Here is a 14,806-nt window from a genome sequence, read left to right as displayed (position 1 = left end):
CTGGCACCTAAGTTATTTTTTTTTTCTTTCAGCAGGCTCCCCATTAAGGGGTTCCTAGACTTTTTGTTGCTCTGTCTAACGTTTTTATGAGTGTTCTGGGACAACAACAAGGTTTGAAAATGTAACGGGAAGGCTATGTGAATCTCTCTCATGCTGCTCCCTACTCCTCTTCTCAGTACATCATAATAAATATTCTCCAATGCCACCATAATTACAAAAAAAAAAAAAAAACAACAACAACAAAGAAAATCTGTTTGATATTTCTTTGCATTTTTTTTCAGTAACTGGCCAATTTTAAAGCATAAAAAGCAGAGCTCTCACTGACAATGGGAAGTTTATTTCAACTTTAAAAATACATCAGCACTTCTTAATATGTATGCATACACACATATTCATAGATATAAACTGTCACATACATCACTACACAACTTACCTCCTAGTCCGAATGGCCCTGCATCAACTTGCTCTGTCATCACGCTGACTTAACATCACCTGTACACATTGGCACATAAAAATCATTCAGCCTTCTGAAAACTGCAACTCAATGTCATATTGTACCATCATTTTTAAACAGCCACCTACACTGAAATCAACAACAAGCACCCCAAAAAAAAAAAAATCCAAGCATGGCATGGCTCACTGCCTCCACAGACTTGCCTTAATATTACAGAGTTGTCCAACTTATTCTAACTATAGAAAATGTGGATAGAAATAATTTAAAGCATCAAAACATATAGGGAGGTATTGGATTCTGAAATACTCTCTAAAATATATACTTTTAACAGTATTTTAGTACCTCCAAAGTTTTGAACAGTACTTGTTCATTTGGGGACAAAGTCAAAGAGCACGTAAGCATGCTGGAATCTACCCCTCCTTTCCAAGGCAGAACAAGGACCTCTGTTCTGCTGAGGCATTTCCAGCAACTGAATATACGTGATTTTGAAAATATTGTGTATGCTTTAAAAAACTATTCTCTGTAACACATCATTTATATCCTGAAGAGATGATCATTCTCATTCATTCAATATCATTTTGATGAATCATGGTCACTGAAAGGAGAAATAAAAGATTTGTCTTGAAGAACCAAGTGAAAACTTTCAAATAATATCTGAACTCCGTCGCCTACAAAAACTCTGAAGTATTTTCTTTTTACCTGCCATTACTTACCAAAAACTGATACCTGGGCTCACTCCCTCAAAAAAACACCAACCCAGCTGTCTAGAAGCTCCTACAATTTTTACTTCATCTGGGTCAAAATTTGAAAGTTCAGAAAGCAAGTTTAATTTCTGCGAAGCGCTTGGGCCAGGCAGCTAGCTCACCAAAGCCAATCTGCTGATAATACACAATCCAGTAGCATTGGTCAAAAACCAGAGAAAGCTGTTCTCTCTAAGCATTTTTTTTACCCCAGCATCCCATTTGAAAATAATAATATTTTGCTTAAAAGAAAGATAATGAATTGTATGTGAAATAAAACAATTGGAAGCAGAATAATTAAAAATTGTTATCAAGTGATGTAAACCGCAACTTTGTGGTTCAAGTTTTTATAAACCAAAGAAAGCAATTAGGAAAAGATTGTTCTGATGCCTTACTTCAGAGAGAGACAAATCACATTTTGCGTGTTTCAAGTAACAGAAAAAAAGAGATGAGTTTATGTCAAGGTTTAAAAAACAAAACACAAAAAGCCCACTTCTTACCACCAATGCCGAAAGCTCCCTCCCCCCCATTTTATTACTTGGTTTTTTTTCACCATTGTACTACTACAATGCAGGAAAATATCACATTGGAGTAATCTCACTCAAAAAAAAAAAAAAGCCAACAACAGATCCAACTCTCTCTGTCTTATTACAGAACGGAGTTCTTTATTTGCAAGGAAGTTTCACATTCCTGTGAGTTATTGCTTAAGCTCTAAGTTCGCATCAGACTGAATATAAGATTTTATCATGAAAATAACACGACAGTGGATCAACTTTGCAGTCATAAGCCTACAATCAGCTTTTCAATCTCCAAAGTCTTTCATTTTGCACATTAAATTTCCTGCCTTTAGCAGACACTCAAGACACATCATTCTTGAGCTTTAAATGGATACATCTAGGCTTACCTGCACCAGATTACACCCTACAGTGCTACAGATCTGATCCTAAAAAATTCTTGAAATGAATTCTGTTTTCTCAATTATGTGATATTAATCAGTGCTTGGAAAGTATTTCATAGCAGCAGAGATAATTTTGCTCACTTTTAAAAACTTTAAAGTATTAAAGATTTAAAGCATTAACCATTTTTAAAGTATTTAAAGAATCATTTTTTCGGCTTGGCAGATGTGTTATTCTTAACGAGTTTGCCACAGCCCTCCACCCCTCCACCCCACCCCACTCCCCCCCCCCCGTCAGGGCTTTCCAACTTTGTTACTTTCTACTCTTCGAAACAGAAAAGCAAATTACACCATGATAAGAAACTTGAGTAATTTATCACTTAGAAATCACACACGCGGGGATGTGAACCATGTGAACCAAAAGAACAGCTGAACCAGAAGATCAGAACCAAGAGAAGAACCCTGTATTCCCACCTTGCTGGCACAGCCAGACAGGTTCACTGCCCAGACAGGGGCAGGAGACACAAGGCATCGCTCTGCACGCTGAGCCCTCGTGGCAGCTTTTCAGCTGCGGATGTATCCTCACCGTAAGTCATAGAAAAAGCCATCACTCTGATATATGAACTCTAAAAAGCCTTTTTCCAGAAGCCCACAAAACGCTTCCTTGAAGCTTTGGAAAGGAGGAGAGTGGTGGCTCAGGGATAACTCAGGTGCAAGCACAAGAAAAGCGGGGAAGTGGAGGAGGCTGAACCAGGTTTCACCCCAGTGAGGACTCTGCTAACAGCTTGTAAAGGGAAAAGGAGTAACGCGTACAGGCACCATAAATTAAGGTAGGAGAAAAGCTGATTGTCCACTTTTTAATTCCTCTCTCAAATCCAACTGAACAAGATCACCAGGCCCAAACCCAAAAGCTCCGCAGTGGGATTTCTTCTTCATACTCAAGACGGGAAGTCCCTCCTTCAGGTTTTATATTTCGATTCATCTTCAGATGAGTAAGATTTACGACCATAAGCAATTCATGACAACATCAGCTCTCATCTATCGGAGGTATTACTGCAATGCGAAAGTACCTCTGCATTACCGAACATTAAGAATCAGGACAGCAAAACAATTTTATCTGAACTTTGGCAAGAACCAGAGTGCACACCTGAAAGAGCATTACCTCCTCTATTTTAATAGCACAGCGAGATATGATGTCATTAGGAGTGGTATAAACAACTTCCACCTGAACACAACTTATCTTCTAGAATCTTTCCTTCTCCCCGTGTGTCTTTCCAGCAAATTCATCCTCATCCATAATCCAACCACCTTTCATAAGATTAAAAAAAATACGGATGGGGCCCAACAGGTTTCGAAGAGGGGATGCCCTATGCCCCCGAACCCCGGCATTGAAAGACCCACCTGGTGCCACCACCACCCCTCGGCCTTGAGGGCAACCCCCCACCTGCCCCCTACACCACCACCCAGCTCCTCCGCACACAGTGTTCCCGCACTCCGGCCACCAAGGCACCGGCACCCGGTCATGGCGGGACGGCCTCACAGCAAGCGGGGGCCCTCACCTGCTGCCACCGGCCTGGGGAACTGTGGTCCCCCCAGCTCCAGCAGTGGCCACCAAGCGCAGGGTCGGGCATCTGCAGGGGGGGCTTTGGAAAGGGTGGAAAGCGGGTGCAGGCGGTGGCGGCGGGCTGGAAAGCTGCCTCCATCTCACCCTTGTACAACCCTGCTAACAGCACCCACCGCACCACCTCGAGCAAAGCAACGGGGTAAAAAAGTGCATTTTCAGTCCCGGCCCGTGAAAGCAAGAGCGGCTGCACAGGGAGCCACCCGTGTCCCGGACAACCCGTGGGGCTGAGGATGGGGCCCGCGTCCTCCTTCCCGGAGGAGCAGTCAGAGGCAGTTCGGGGTACGTGGAGCGAGAGCGTGGGGTGAGAGCGTGGGGCACCTCCGGGGCAAGGAGAAGGGAAGATGCTCAGCCGGAGAGGCGGCGGCCGGGCCACCACGGAGCCGCTCAAGGGCAAAGCCCCGGGCAGGCTGCGCGTTTCGGGGATGGGAGCGGGCCCCCGCGCCGCTGGGAGAGGGGCCGGCGGCGGCCGGGACCGGCCCGGGAACCCCGCGGCGGGCGCGCACGGTACGGATGGCATCGTTCCGCTGGCGCCGTGCGGGAAGCGGGCACCATCCCCGGCCCCCGCTTTCCTTCCTCCCGCCCCGCAGCCCCCCATCACCGGCCCGGCCGAGCCCCCCAACCGCGGCTTTCAGGGGAACGACCGTGCTACTGCCCGTGCTACTGCCGAGTTTTCTCTCCGAACCGTGCGGAGGGCACGGATTAGGATTAACGTATGCACCCGTGGCTGGACACCGCGGCTCCCCATCCAAAAATAATTCGTTTCTTGGATGGTCGCCTGCGACGTCAGGCGAGTTAATAAACCGAAATTTCTCCCCCTCGGAATAAAAATTAAAAAGAAAAAAAAAAATCTCCCTCTTGAAAAGCTCCGTAAATTGGAGAATTGCTCCTTCTGGAAGATGCTCCCCGCTTTTACAGAGAAACCCCCCAAAAAGCGGAGGAGCCCGAACGCCTGGAGGGCCCGCACCCCGTCCTGCCCCCCGTCTCTCACTCCTTCCCCGGGGACGCCGGCGGAGCGGAGCACCGGAGCCGGCGGCGATGTTCCCGCGGGAGGAGCCCCGCAGCCTGTGGAGCCCCGCACCCCCGGGCGGCCAGCAGCAAAAAAAAAAAAAAATAATAATAATAACAAATAATAATAATAATAACAACAACAAATGTAGGAGAAACAAGAGGGGAGCAAGTTCAGGGCTTCTGGGGAAAACAGCGGAATGCGGGAGCCGCCGCGAGGAGGGAGAGCGGTGCACCCCCCAAACCCCGGGAGGGGACCCACCGACGGAGGCAGGGACGTACCGGCAGTCAGGCAGATGGGCAGCAGCAGCCGGAAGGTGAGCCCGCACACCACCTCGGTGGCCATGGCGGCGGGGCGGGGGTCGCGGCCGGCCGGCCGGCCGGCGAGCCGTCCCTCTCTGAGCGCCACCGCTGCTCCTAGGTCCGCCCGTGCGGGTAGCCGCCGCGGCGGCGGAGCATCGCCCGTCCCGTCCCGTCCCGTCCCGTCCCGTCGCGTCGCGTCCCCTCCTCGCTTCGCTTCGCTTCGCCTCGCCTCGCCTCAGCCGCGCCGCCTCACGCCTCCCGCCGCATCCCGGCTGCAGCCCCTGCAGCCAGCGCCGCGCCGCGCCCCCGGCCCGGGGCAACGCACGCACGCGCCCGCCCCCTCGGGGCTCCCCCCACCGCCCGCCCCGCGCAGCGGCCCCCGCCCCGCGCCTCGCGCTCCGACGGCGCGGGCCCAGCCGGCGGCGGCGCCCCGCGGCCCGCCCCCTCCCCCAGCCTCGCGCCCCGCGCCCCGCGCGACGAAGTTGTCCCGCCCCCCAGGGGGGACCGGGCGCGCGCTGCCTGCCCCTGCGCCCCCCCCCCCCCCCGCCGCCCCCCAGCTGGCTCCGGTTCTGCCCTTAAAACTTTGCCTTCACGCTTCTTTTTGTGTTGGTGTGGGTTTTTTATTTTTACTGGATTTTTTATTTCACTGGATTTTTTTTTACTTGATTTGGTTTTATTTAATTTTTTAAACCTGATTTTATTTTACTTGATTTTTTAACTTAATTTTTTCCAGGGTTTTTTTTTTACTTAATTTGGTTTTACTTTTTTTTTTTACTTGATTTTATTTTACTTGGGTTTTTACTTGATCTTTTTAACTTTTTTTTTTTACTTTATTCTTTTAGTTGATTTTTCACTTAATTTTTTGTTGGTTTGTTGTTTGTGAGGTTCGGGTTTTTTTTCCCCTTGAGTAGGGGAGCAGTTTTCTCTAACTTGTTCCTTTCCCGCCCCTAGGTTTCGGCAGCACGTTTAGGTCTGGGTCCACGAGAAAATTGTCGCCTGGAAAAAAAACAGATCTGCGGTGGCTGGAATGCATTTGACTTTTCTGGAAAGCTTTTTACCCTGGTTAGAAAGCGCTGTGGGTTTAAAGGGGCAGTTTCCAGGCTCAGCTGGTGCCTCCCTGCCTGTGCGCTGAACAAACCTCGTAGCTGGGGTTCAAACAGCGATGCTATAAAGTAGAAGGCTATTAATGATGTTACTAATACAGCTAAATCCCATTTAATCTTCAGAAATACATTGCAACCCCTCCCACTTACACGAAGAAACTTTCGACAGAGCACCGTCTTCGTGGGGACTGCGCTGGAGATAACGCTTCGCTCTCCTGCAAGACCCGCAGTAGAAGAAAGCGGGAGCAGTGACCCCGTGGTCCTTAATGTAAATTCTCCGTGCCTCTTCCTGGTGAAGGACCTCACCCAGCCCTACCTCAAGTCTGAGAAGCCTTAGATCTGCTCTTGAAGTCCTGGCTTTTTGACTTAAGCATCCTTTGCTTTCTCATGCTTTTTTTTTTTTTTTTTTTTTTAAATCATGGTGCAGAGAAAAATCTTTGCAAACTTAACATGACTCGCAGGAAAATACAAATGGTCTTTTAAAAAAAATACAAACTTTGTGTTTTGGGGGTACAAATGATATGATGTGTTGAGCCATCTGATTTTTGTTCTACGAATAACGGCAGTTATTCAGATAGCCAGGTACTATATAACAGGCTGACTGACTCTGATATTACAATATCGGGAAAGTAAACAACTCCAGACTTACACATATGAAAATGCTCAGGAAAGCTAAGAAAAATCAATTACGGACGCTAATTCAGTGAGCCTCATGGCTCCATTAAAAGGACCTGTACCACAAAGAGCCTGGGCCTCTTCTGGAGAGGTGCGGCCATTTCACACTCAGGCACGAGTGCGTGCGTGGAGTTTAAATGTAACATCTGTCTGCCTGAACAGAGGCTGCAAGGAAGCCCCGTCCCAGCGGGATGAATGCGACACCTTAACCCGACAGCGGGGCACAGCCGGAGGGGAGATCGCTCCCACCCTTCCTGCTGTCGGGCCCAGAGTGGCCCACCCCAACATCCCGACGCTGAACCAAGCCCGGGTATTTGATTCTCCGTCTTTTGGCGCAGGTTCCTGTACACACCGGTCTTTGTGAATACGCCTGTGATCGCATCTGCAGACAGTAGGATGCTGGGGTCAAGCCGTACTTGATCTGCTAATGAAGCAGTGGATCAGCCCACGGGAAAGTCAACCCCAGCATTGTTTCAAGACCACAGGATCTGCCCAAAAAACCTCGAAGTTGCTAGGGAAGCTTTCCTTGCCTGCACAGCTACAAAGCAAGCAGTTAATAGGAGTGGTCCGTACGTGTCGGATACGTGCATAGCTGAAATACTCCATGCACTTTGGCAGTACGTTTTCAGATATTGATCTTTTTCTTTTTTTTTTATTCAGTCATTCAGATTCATTAAAGCAAGGATAATGTGTTTATTACTTTTACAAGGATAATGTGTTTATTACTTTTACAGTACAGTTACCAAATTCTTTGCTTCCTGATTTTATCCTAATGTTTGGGAAATAATTAGCCAGTTTTCAATACTCACGGTTCGCAAGGTATAGCAAAGCGTATTTAAAATACACGCAGCTCATTACCTTCCCCAGACTCTTCATCTACTGCAAAATCTGTGCGGCCGCAGTGCCACCTTTTGGCTAAAATGTCTTTCTTGTAAATGACTACATTTCTTCCCCACAGCTGCCGGGAGTTAACTTTGCCTCTGCATAATTTTGAGAGAACGAGCTGTCCATTGTCCAACCGTACCTCTGTAGCCATACGAAGTATGAAAACAATACCTGAAGGCTTACCCAGAATTGTGTGCACCTTCCATCGTTCAGCTGTTGACAGGAACAGCCAATGCACTAACCTGAAAATTGGAGGAGCGCTGTTAGCCAACGTGGAAGCAATAACGCGTAGAGCTCTGACTAAAACAGGTAATGCAGAAAGAGAAACTGAATTAATGGGGAAAGTGTCCATTGCATTAAGTGCACATAATAGAGAACAACATCTAGAGGATCACCAGGAGTTTATTTAGCTGATACCGGTTTTGCAAGTGACATAAAAAGCAACTTGAATATAAAGCAGGAGGGCTGCTTCTTCCCTACGGACATACACCTTACTGAAAGCACACAGTGGGCCAGGCAGGTTTTCTCTTTCCCCCTTCAACCAAAGGAAATTACCAGGCTGTGCGAGTCCTACTGCATACAGCAAATGTGCGCGCAGCAGACACAGCGATCTCGCCACGCACCAGCATTTCTTTCCCTTCCCAGGATCTCAGATGGCCATCACCAGGTGTGTAACACCTACCTTAGGTGAGCACATTTTACCAGCAGTGAGGTTGAGGAGACCTTAATGAAGAGCGGGAATAAGAAGAAAAGAGAAACTTCAGCCATAAAGACATTTGTTCCACCTCACCTTGTCACCTTTCCTGTAACAACAACTTGGGGAAATTTTGGAAAAATGTTATCCCTGCTTCATCCAATATGCAAAAGCAGTTGCAGTTGATAGAGTTGAGAGGCCAAGAGAGTTACTGGGGAAAAAAAAAAGTCCAGAATATATTGTCACCAATTCTATTAGGTAGAACATAATCAATTAGAATTGCTGATTGAAACTAACTGTGTTGAGCTGACTGACTGTCCAAAATAGTGCAGTTCCAAAACATCTTCTAATTGCCTCAGCTGTCTTATTTGTTTGGCTGTTTGAATCATGAACTCTTGGTATTGTTCTAACATCCACAGACTCACGATAGCATGAACAATGGCTTGTGTATGGATAAATATATAAACACACACACACATATATATATGCGTCTATATTATACATGCATATATATTGAAACAGAAGGAAGCAGATTCAGACGTGATATAAGGAAGATTTTTTTTACAGTGAGGGTGGTGAAACACTGGAACAGGTTTCCCAGAGAGGTGGTGGATGCCCCATCCCTGGAGATGTTCGAGGCCAGATTGGACGGGGTTCTGAGCAACCTGATCTGGTTGGAGATGTCCCTGCAAGAAGCTTGGACTAGATGGCCTTTAAAGGTCTCTTCCAACTCAGACTATTCTATGATTCTATATATAACTCTCCATACACGCTCACACAATCCATACAGTTGGTGAGCTCCGTAAATGAGTGCTAAACTAGCTGAAGAAATAAAACTCCCCTATACAAAGAAGCAGCAAGGTATTAAGTCCCACTGAGAGGCAGGAGAAGTTACTGAAGCCTTTTCAGGGCAATCACTGCTGTACAAAACTGCTTTATATTTGTTATTCTTACAATATGAGAGTCCTGCTGTGGGGACCTATGTGGAAGGAAATGGCTTTAACATTTACAGTGATGATTAACTAGTGTGTTATGTCTCTTGATCCGTGCTCCCTAAGACTACATGAAAACATCCTGCTCCTCTTACCTATTCTGGAAGTCCTCCTCCCCCTCAGCCCTGTCAGCAGCTGGGGTAGCAGCCTCCAGTGGCCCACCAGGAGCCAAGTGATTTCGTTTTTCAGCTTAGTTCACATTCAGCTCTGACTGAAGCTGTTATTGTTCACTTCCAGCATGAAGTCAGCTAAACTTCAAAATAACATTCAAGTTCAGTTCTGGTTCAAGAAAAGTTAAAAAAAAAAACCAGTTTAAACTGACTTTTGGTTCAGAGTCAGTTTAACTCCCCAGTACCAGCAGTAGTCAGTAAGTATTTTATCCTCTTAAATGATGAGTTTGTCTTGCCTTACAATAAGGAAATTCATTCCACTCAACTGTATGCTGAGTAGGCATCCTTAGAAATGTTCGGCTGCCCCAGCAGAGCAGAAAAGTTTCCTAGGAGCCTCCAAATTTCCCCCATGCTTCATTTATCTTCCATTCATTAATCCATAATTTCACCACTCATTTCAGCTGACTTAGAACTAGGCACAGGGTTTGCAGAAAACTTTCTAAAATCAGATGTATTACTAAAGATGTGATTTTTTTTTTCCTGTTCTAGCTTTTGTTAATCTTCACCATTCATGCCACAGGGTATGTCTAGAATTTTTGTCTTGCACAGTAAATATCAATTCATGGAAACTTTTGTTGATTGCTGGTCTTTTGTTCTGCTGAGTTTTACAATCTGATTGATTAGGAAGCATCAAAACATTATTATATTTACCTGAGAATAACGTAAAACACAATAAGAGAGATCCGTCGCATACTTAAGCAGTTCTAGTTAAGTCACATTTTGTAGGACATCGAACCTGGAAGAATCCAAATGGTATCTCAAGGCCTCATTAACTTTACCTGCAATTAGAAAGGAAATCTGTTCTTGACTACCGAACACTTCCACGTGTATCTGAAAGGAATCGTTAGGAGCAGCATTCATAATGAGTGATTAGAAAAATGGAATGGTCCTGTGGTCAGGGCAGAGGACTAACGGAACAGAGCTGCTGACGGAACTGATGGAAACACATCCCTGAGCTGCTTCTGCATGCATCCTGCGGCTGAATCAATAATCTAGGAAAGCTCTTCGAGATCCATTAACAAGAGAGCCTAGGCAAGGTGAAAGGGAAGTGGGATCTTCTCATGGATCTGTGACATTACTCACCTGTGAAGTTAGTCATATCAGGAGCAAATTTTAGCAATTATATATGAATTATGTTTGCTGCTTTCAAATGAAATAAGTTTCAACAGGTGAGCCACTGTTCTGTGTGCTTGCAAGTTTCTTTTCTTGGTGGAATAGGAAATACAGGATAGTTTCCACAGTGAGGGATTATTAGTACTATTCATAATTTCTAATTAGATTATTAGTATTTTACTATTTCTGGGACAAATTATGCCAGGGAATTTTAAACAACATTCCTCAGTAGTGAAAAAAAAAAAAAAACAAACTGAAAATATTTCAAATTCTATGTGCATGGTTACCTGCCTGCATGTAATAACATTTTACATTGAAATAATTTTGAAAAAGATTGCCCAAATTCGAAAAGGATTGTTCAAAAAAAAATGAACTATGATTTTTCCCCTGCATGCTAAAAGTCCAAACATAAGCAGACTCTCAAATAACAAACAGGCATGTCACATAATTAGCACAGTCTAGTATAAGAGCATAGCTTGTCAAGATTAATTTTCAATCTGAAAAACCCATAAGTAATAAACTTCCTACTTGTCACTGAATAAAAATTAGCTATTTAGGGTATTTGTTAAATACATTTACATTTCAAGTGTAGTTTTAAGAAAATTTTAAAACAAGTCTGGACGAATGACATAAAATACAATTATTCTTGGTTTAGCTCTGTAAGCGAGATTATTGGCTTGACTCTGGCTAATTACAAAGTCATCATAAAGCGCATGACGAAATGAAGCGGTTCCAAAACAGTCCTATGCAGATCCTTGTAAACACAGCTATGCAACAGATCTGAGCTAGCTGGAATAAAAACATTTTAAAATTGCTCTGGACTCCTTTGGTAATGGCTGTCAATTTTCTCTGCTGTGGTGGTGAGTTACATTCGGTTTAGTAGCCAGCGGAGAGCCGGGCCTTTGCATCACAGAAGCACCGTTGCAATTTACACTTCTGCTGGCGGCATCAGCTCAGAGCAACGAGAAATGAGGCTGAGCAGATCCCAAAGCACACAGGACCAAACCCAGAATTCTCCACGGAGCAGTATAACAGCAAAATAATAGATTTATTACCCAAGTGAAAGAGCAGACATGGCTGCACACACCTGTGTTTCAGCCAGAACTCCTTCCTCCAGCTGAGCCTACACAATCAAGGAAACCACTAACTCCTCCAGGTCCTTAGTTCAGATCCAGTTTAGGCTGACTGTGACTAAAATGCATCATCACCGGCAGCTGGACAGTGGGCAAGCATGTCCCGAAAACAGTCTTTTTCGCTCTCTCGGGACCTGCGGGCAGGGAGCACTCCCTTTTAGTGAGATAACGAAACGCCTCCAGCCTGACGGTCTGTTTTCAGTTTCCCCCCATCTCTTTCACCTCATCCCTCCTCGCCTTTCTGCAGAGCCTACTGTGGCAACACCATCTCTCTGAAAGGACTGGAGAAGCACATCCTCCATCCTCTCTCTTTTCTTCTCATTAAACAGACACTGAAAAAGTCTTTCCGAATCCCTTCTGTGCTGTTACCACACCTTAGGCAGTCTCAAGCAACTCCACAATGTAAGGAAGCAGACCGGAGTTTTGGGAGCTCTGCTAGGAAAGCTGCTGACTTTCCTAGGTGCTCTTGCGCACCCCATCCCCATCACCTAACGGGTGAGCAGGCACACAGCCCTTCTCGTTTCTCCCCTTCTTATTTTTCTGTTCCTGCAGGATAAAGCTCCTTGAAAGAAGCCCTTAGGAACTAAAGGAGAAACTGGGCTGGGAGGAGACGGGCAAAATACAGAGGAGAAGGGAAGGAAATGGTTTTGTGTGCGCACACACGTGTGTTTCATCCCTGTCTTGGGTAGGAAAGAGGGAGTTGAGAAGAAGTAGAGAGGAAGTCAGCTGATGAATAGCTCCAGGCAAAAGCCAGAATACCTGGCAGGGTTGCTCTGTACAGCAGCGTACATTTAAAAATAAATTTAAAACCAACAGATTTGAATAGGGGTATCTGTCCCCAGAGTGACCAACAGTGGAAAAACAAGTAAAAATAATTTTCCATTCCAACGACCTGTGCTATAATTAGATAATAATATTAGAAATTTAGTCCACTTTGAGGTGAAACAGGAAAATCACACATGTTGTCTGATAGCTAAAGAAAAAAAAAATCACTCTGTTAATTCATTTATGGGGACTATTTCTGGGGTCAGATAGACATTTCTTTAGTAGTCAAAATTCAGCAACTCCAAAGAATTAAGCTGAGCTAAGGAGAGAGCTTCAAGCTGACCTCTCAAAAATCCTGTTACACCATGGGCCGGACTGGTAGCCCCTGCTCACATCCTTGACGACCTCGACAACGGGCATGGACTGCAACCTGCTCCAAGCCAAGGAGTCAAAGCTGGCAAAGGGCAAGCACATCAGCCAGTGCGAGAAAATCTGTAATGCCACTGCTTGTAACACATCTGTTTCATGGCACAAGAGGATAAGTTTGTCTTAGAAAAACACTGCGTTCATTCATAAGAGGAAGAACACGAGTGGAAAAAGGAATACAAAATGTATGCAGCACATGAATGGAGTGCACAGGATGGAATTCTAACTAATATTTTTGTTTAAAAAAAGCTCAGTTCTAACTCTTCATTCAGACACCACTTTGATTCAGCACTGCATTATAAACTGAAAAATAAAAATGCAAATAATCTAAATATTGTCCCCTCTGTAGGATGAAAGGAAAGGCTTAGCTCAGATAATAGGAAAAAATTATTCACTGAAAGTGTTATCAAGCACTGGAATGGGCTGCCCAGGGAAGTGGTGGAGTCACCATCCCTGAAGGTATTTAAAAGACGTGTAGATGTGGCACTTAGGGACATGGTTTAGTGGTGGACTTGGCAGTGCTAGGTTTACAGTTGGAATTGATGATGTTAAAGGTCTTTTCCAACCTAAATGACTCTATGATTCTGCGATTATTTTTCTGTGGTCAGGGGTACAAACTGAGATATAGATGTGCAATCAATGCAGGCAGGTGACCAGGGAAAATATTTTGGATCCTGCACAGGCATCCCCAAACTGGTTTCATGAAATAATAATAAAAAAAAAACCCAACAAAATAAACAGAATTTTAGATGCAACACTACTTTTAGTGTTTTGCAATGGTAGCTAGTGGAGGTTCCTTTCACCACTTCTGAGTCTTTTGGATCATTATCCAGAGATGTAAAATTTTCCATTTGCAATATAGAGAGAGCATAAACAAAAAGTTTTGGAATCCCTTCTGCAAACAGATCCTTTAAGCTAAGTATTGAGGAGCTGTGCCCTGGTAGTTCTTATTATGTTATTCCATTGATTGAATATTTTTCTTTTCCAATTATATTTCCACACTCAAAATTACTAAAACCGATCTGAAAAGAAGACAATAGTAACTGAGCACACTGTTGGATCTGCCCAGTAGAAACAGAAATGCATGCTTTAATATGGCAAGTGAATCCATTTTGTGAGTATGGTTCATTACCATTCAGCAGGGTCAAGTCCATCTTAAGAGGAGCATAATGGGCTCCACAGTATCAGACTCAAACGTTATGCAGCTCTCTGACATTGTGGGATTTATAAAACAATTTCTCGGGTTTTGTTTTCTTCTGCGGAGAGGTGTGCTGGGATCCAGGCAACACATGTGTGACAGATTCATGAGGCATCTGCCTGCAAGCGGCACAAACAGCAACAATGCAGGTACAAGTCATTGCATCTCTCCTACTCCTACAGGGCTTGTGTAGGTGGTTCTCAGCCCAAAAACATGCATGTAGCATCAGCAGCAAAGCCAAAGGATCTGCACCACCACACCTTCCCAGGTGCTTGTGCTGTTGCACAAACCTCTGCTCACTTGGTGACTTGTTTGATTATTGAAGTGGGCACATGTAAAGATTAGATCTGTGATGAGTTTTACATACAAATGCCCTACGGATATTTTCACTGCTCAACTTGGGAGTCCAGCCTTCCAATAAAGCTAACAGAGAGCTGCAGGCTCCTCCAGAGGGCAATCCAGAGCATATCATTAGATGGCAGCTGAGCTCTTGTTTTGGGACTGCTGGATTGTTCCCTGAAGATGCTCATCTCTCCCTCCACTGACTCCTCAGCAACACTGGAGGGACGACAGTGAGTGTCCTTCCTGAGTTACATGCCCATTACAAGCCCTTATGGGCAGTAGGCTGCTA

General features: G+C 45.0%; 1 protein-coding gene across 1 annotated transcript in view; it reads right to left on the bottom strand.

The window, feature by feature from the left end:
- The window catches only part of PIEZO2 (piezo type mechanosensitive ion channel component 2), a 323,563-nt gene extending 318,476 nt beyond the window's left edge, over positions 1-5,087 (bottom strand). The window contains exon 1 of the mRNA XM_086740615.1: positions 5,001-5,087. Within this exon, the coding sequence (XP_086596741.1) occupies positions 5,001-5,064 (64 nt within the window). The 5' untranslated portion in view covers positions 5,065-5,087. The remainder of the gene's footprint in view (positions 1-5,000) is intronic.
- Positions 5,088-14,806: the final 9,719 nt, after the last annotated feature.

This window comes from Chlamydotis macqueenii, chromosome 2 (genome assembly GCF_036417535.1).
Source record: "Chlamydotis macqueenii isolate bChlMac1 chromosome 2, bChlMac1.mat, whole genome shotgun sequence".
NCBI classification, from domain to species: Eukaryota; Metazoa; Chordata; class Aves; order Otidiformes; family Otididae; genus Chlamydotis; species Chlamydotis macqueenii.
Note: the sequence above shows the minus strand (reverse complement) of the source record. Positions and strands in the feature narration are given on the sequence as shown.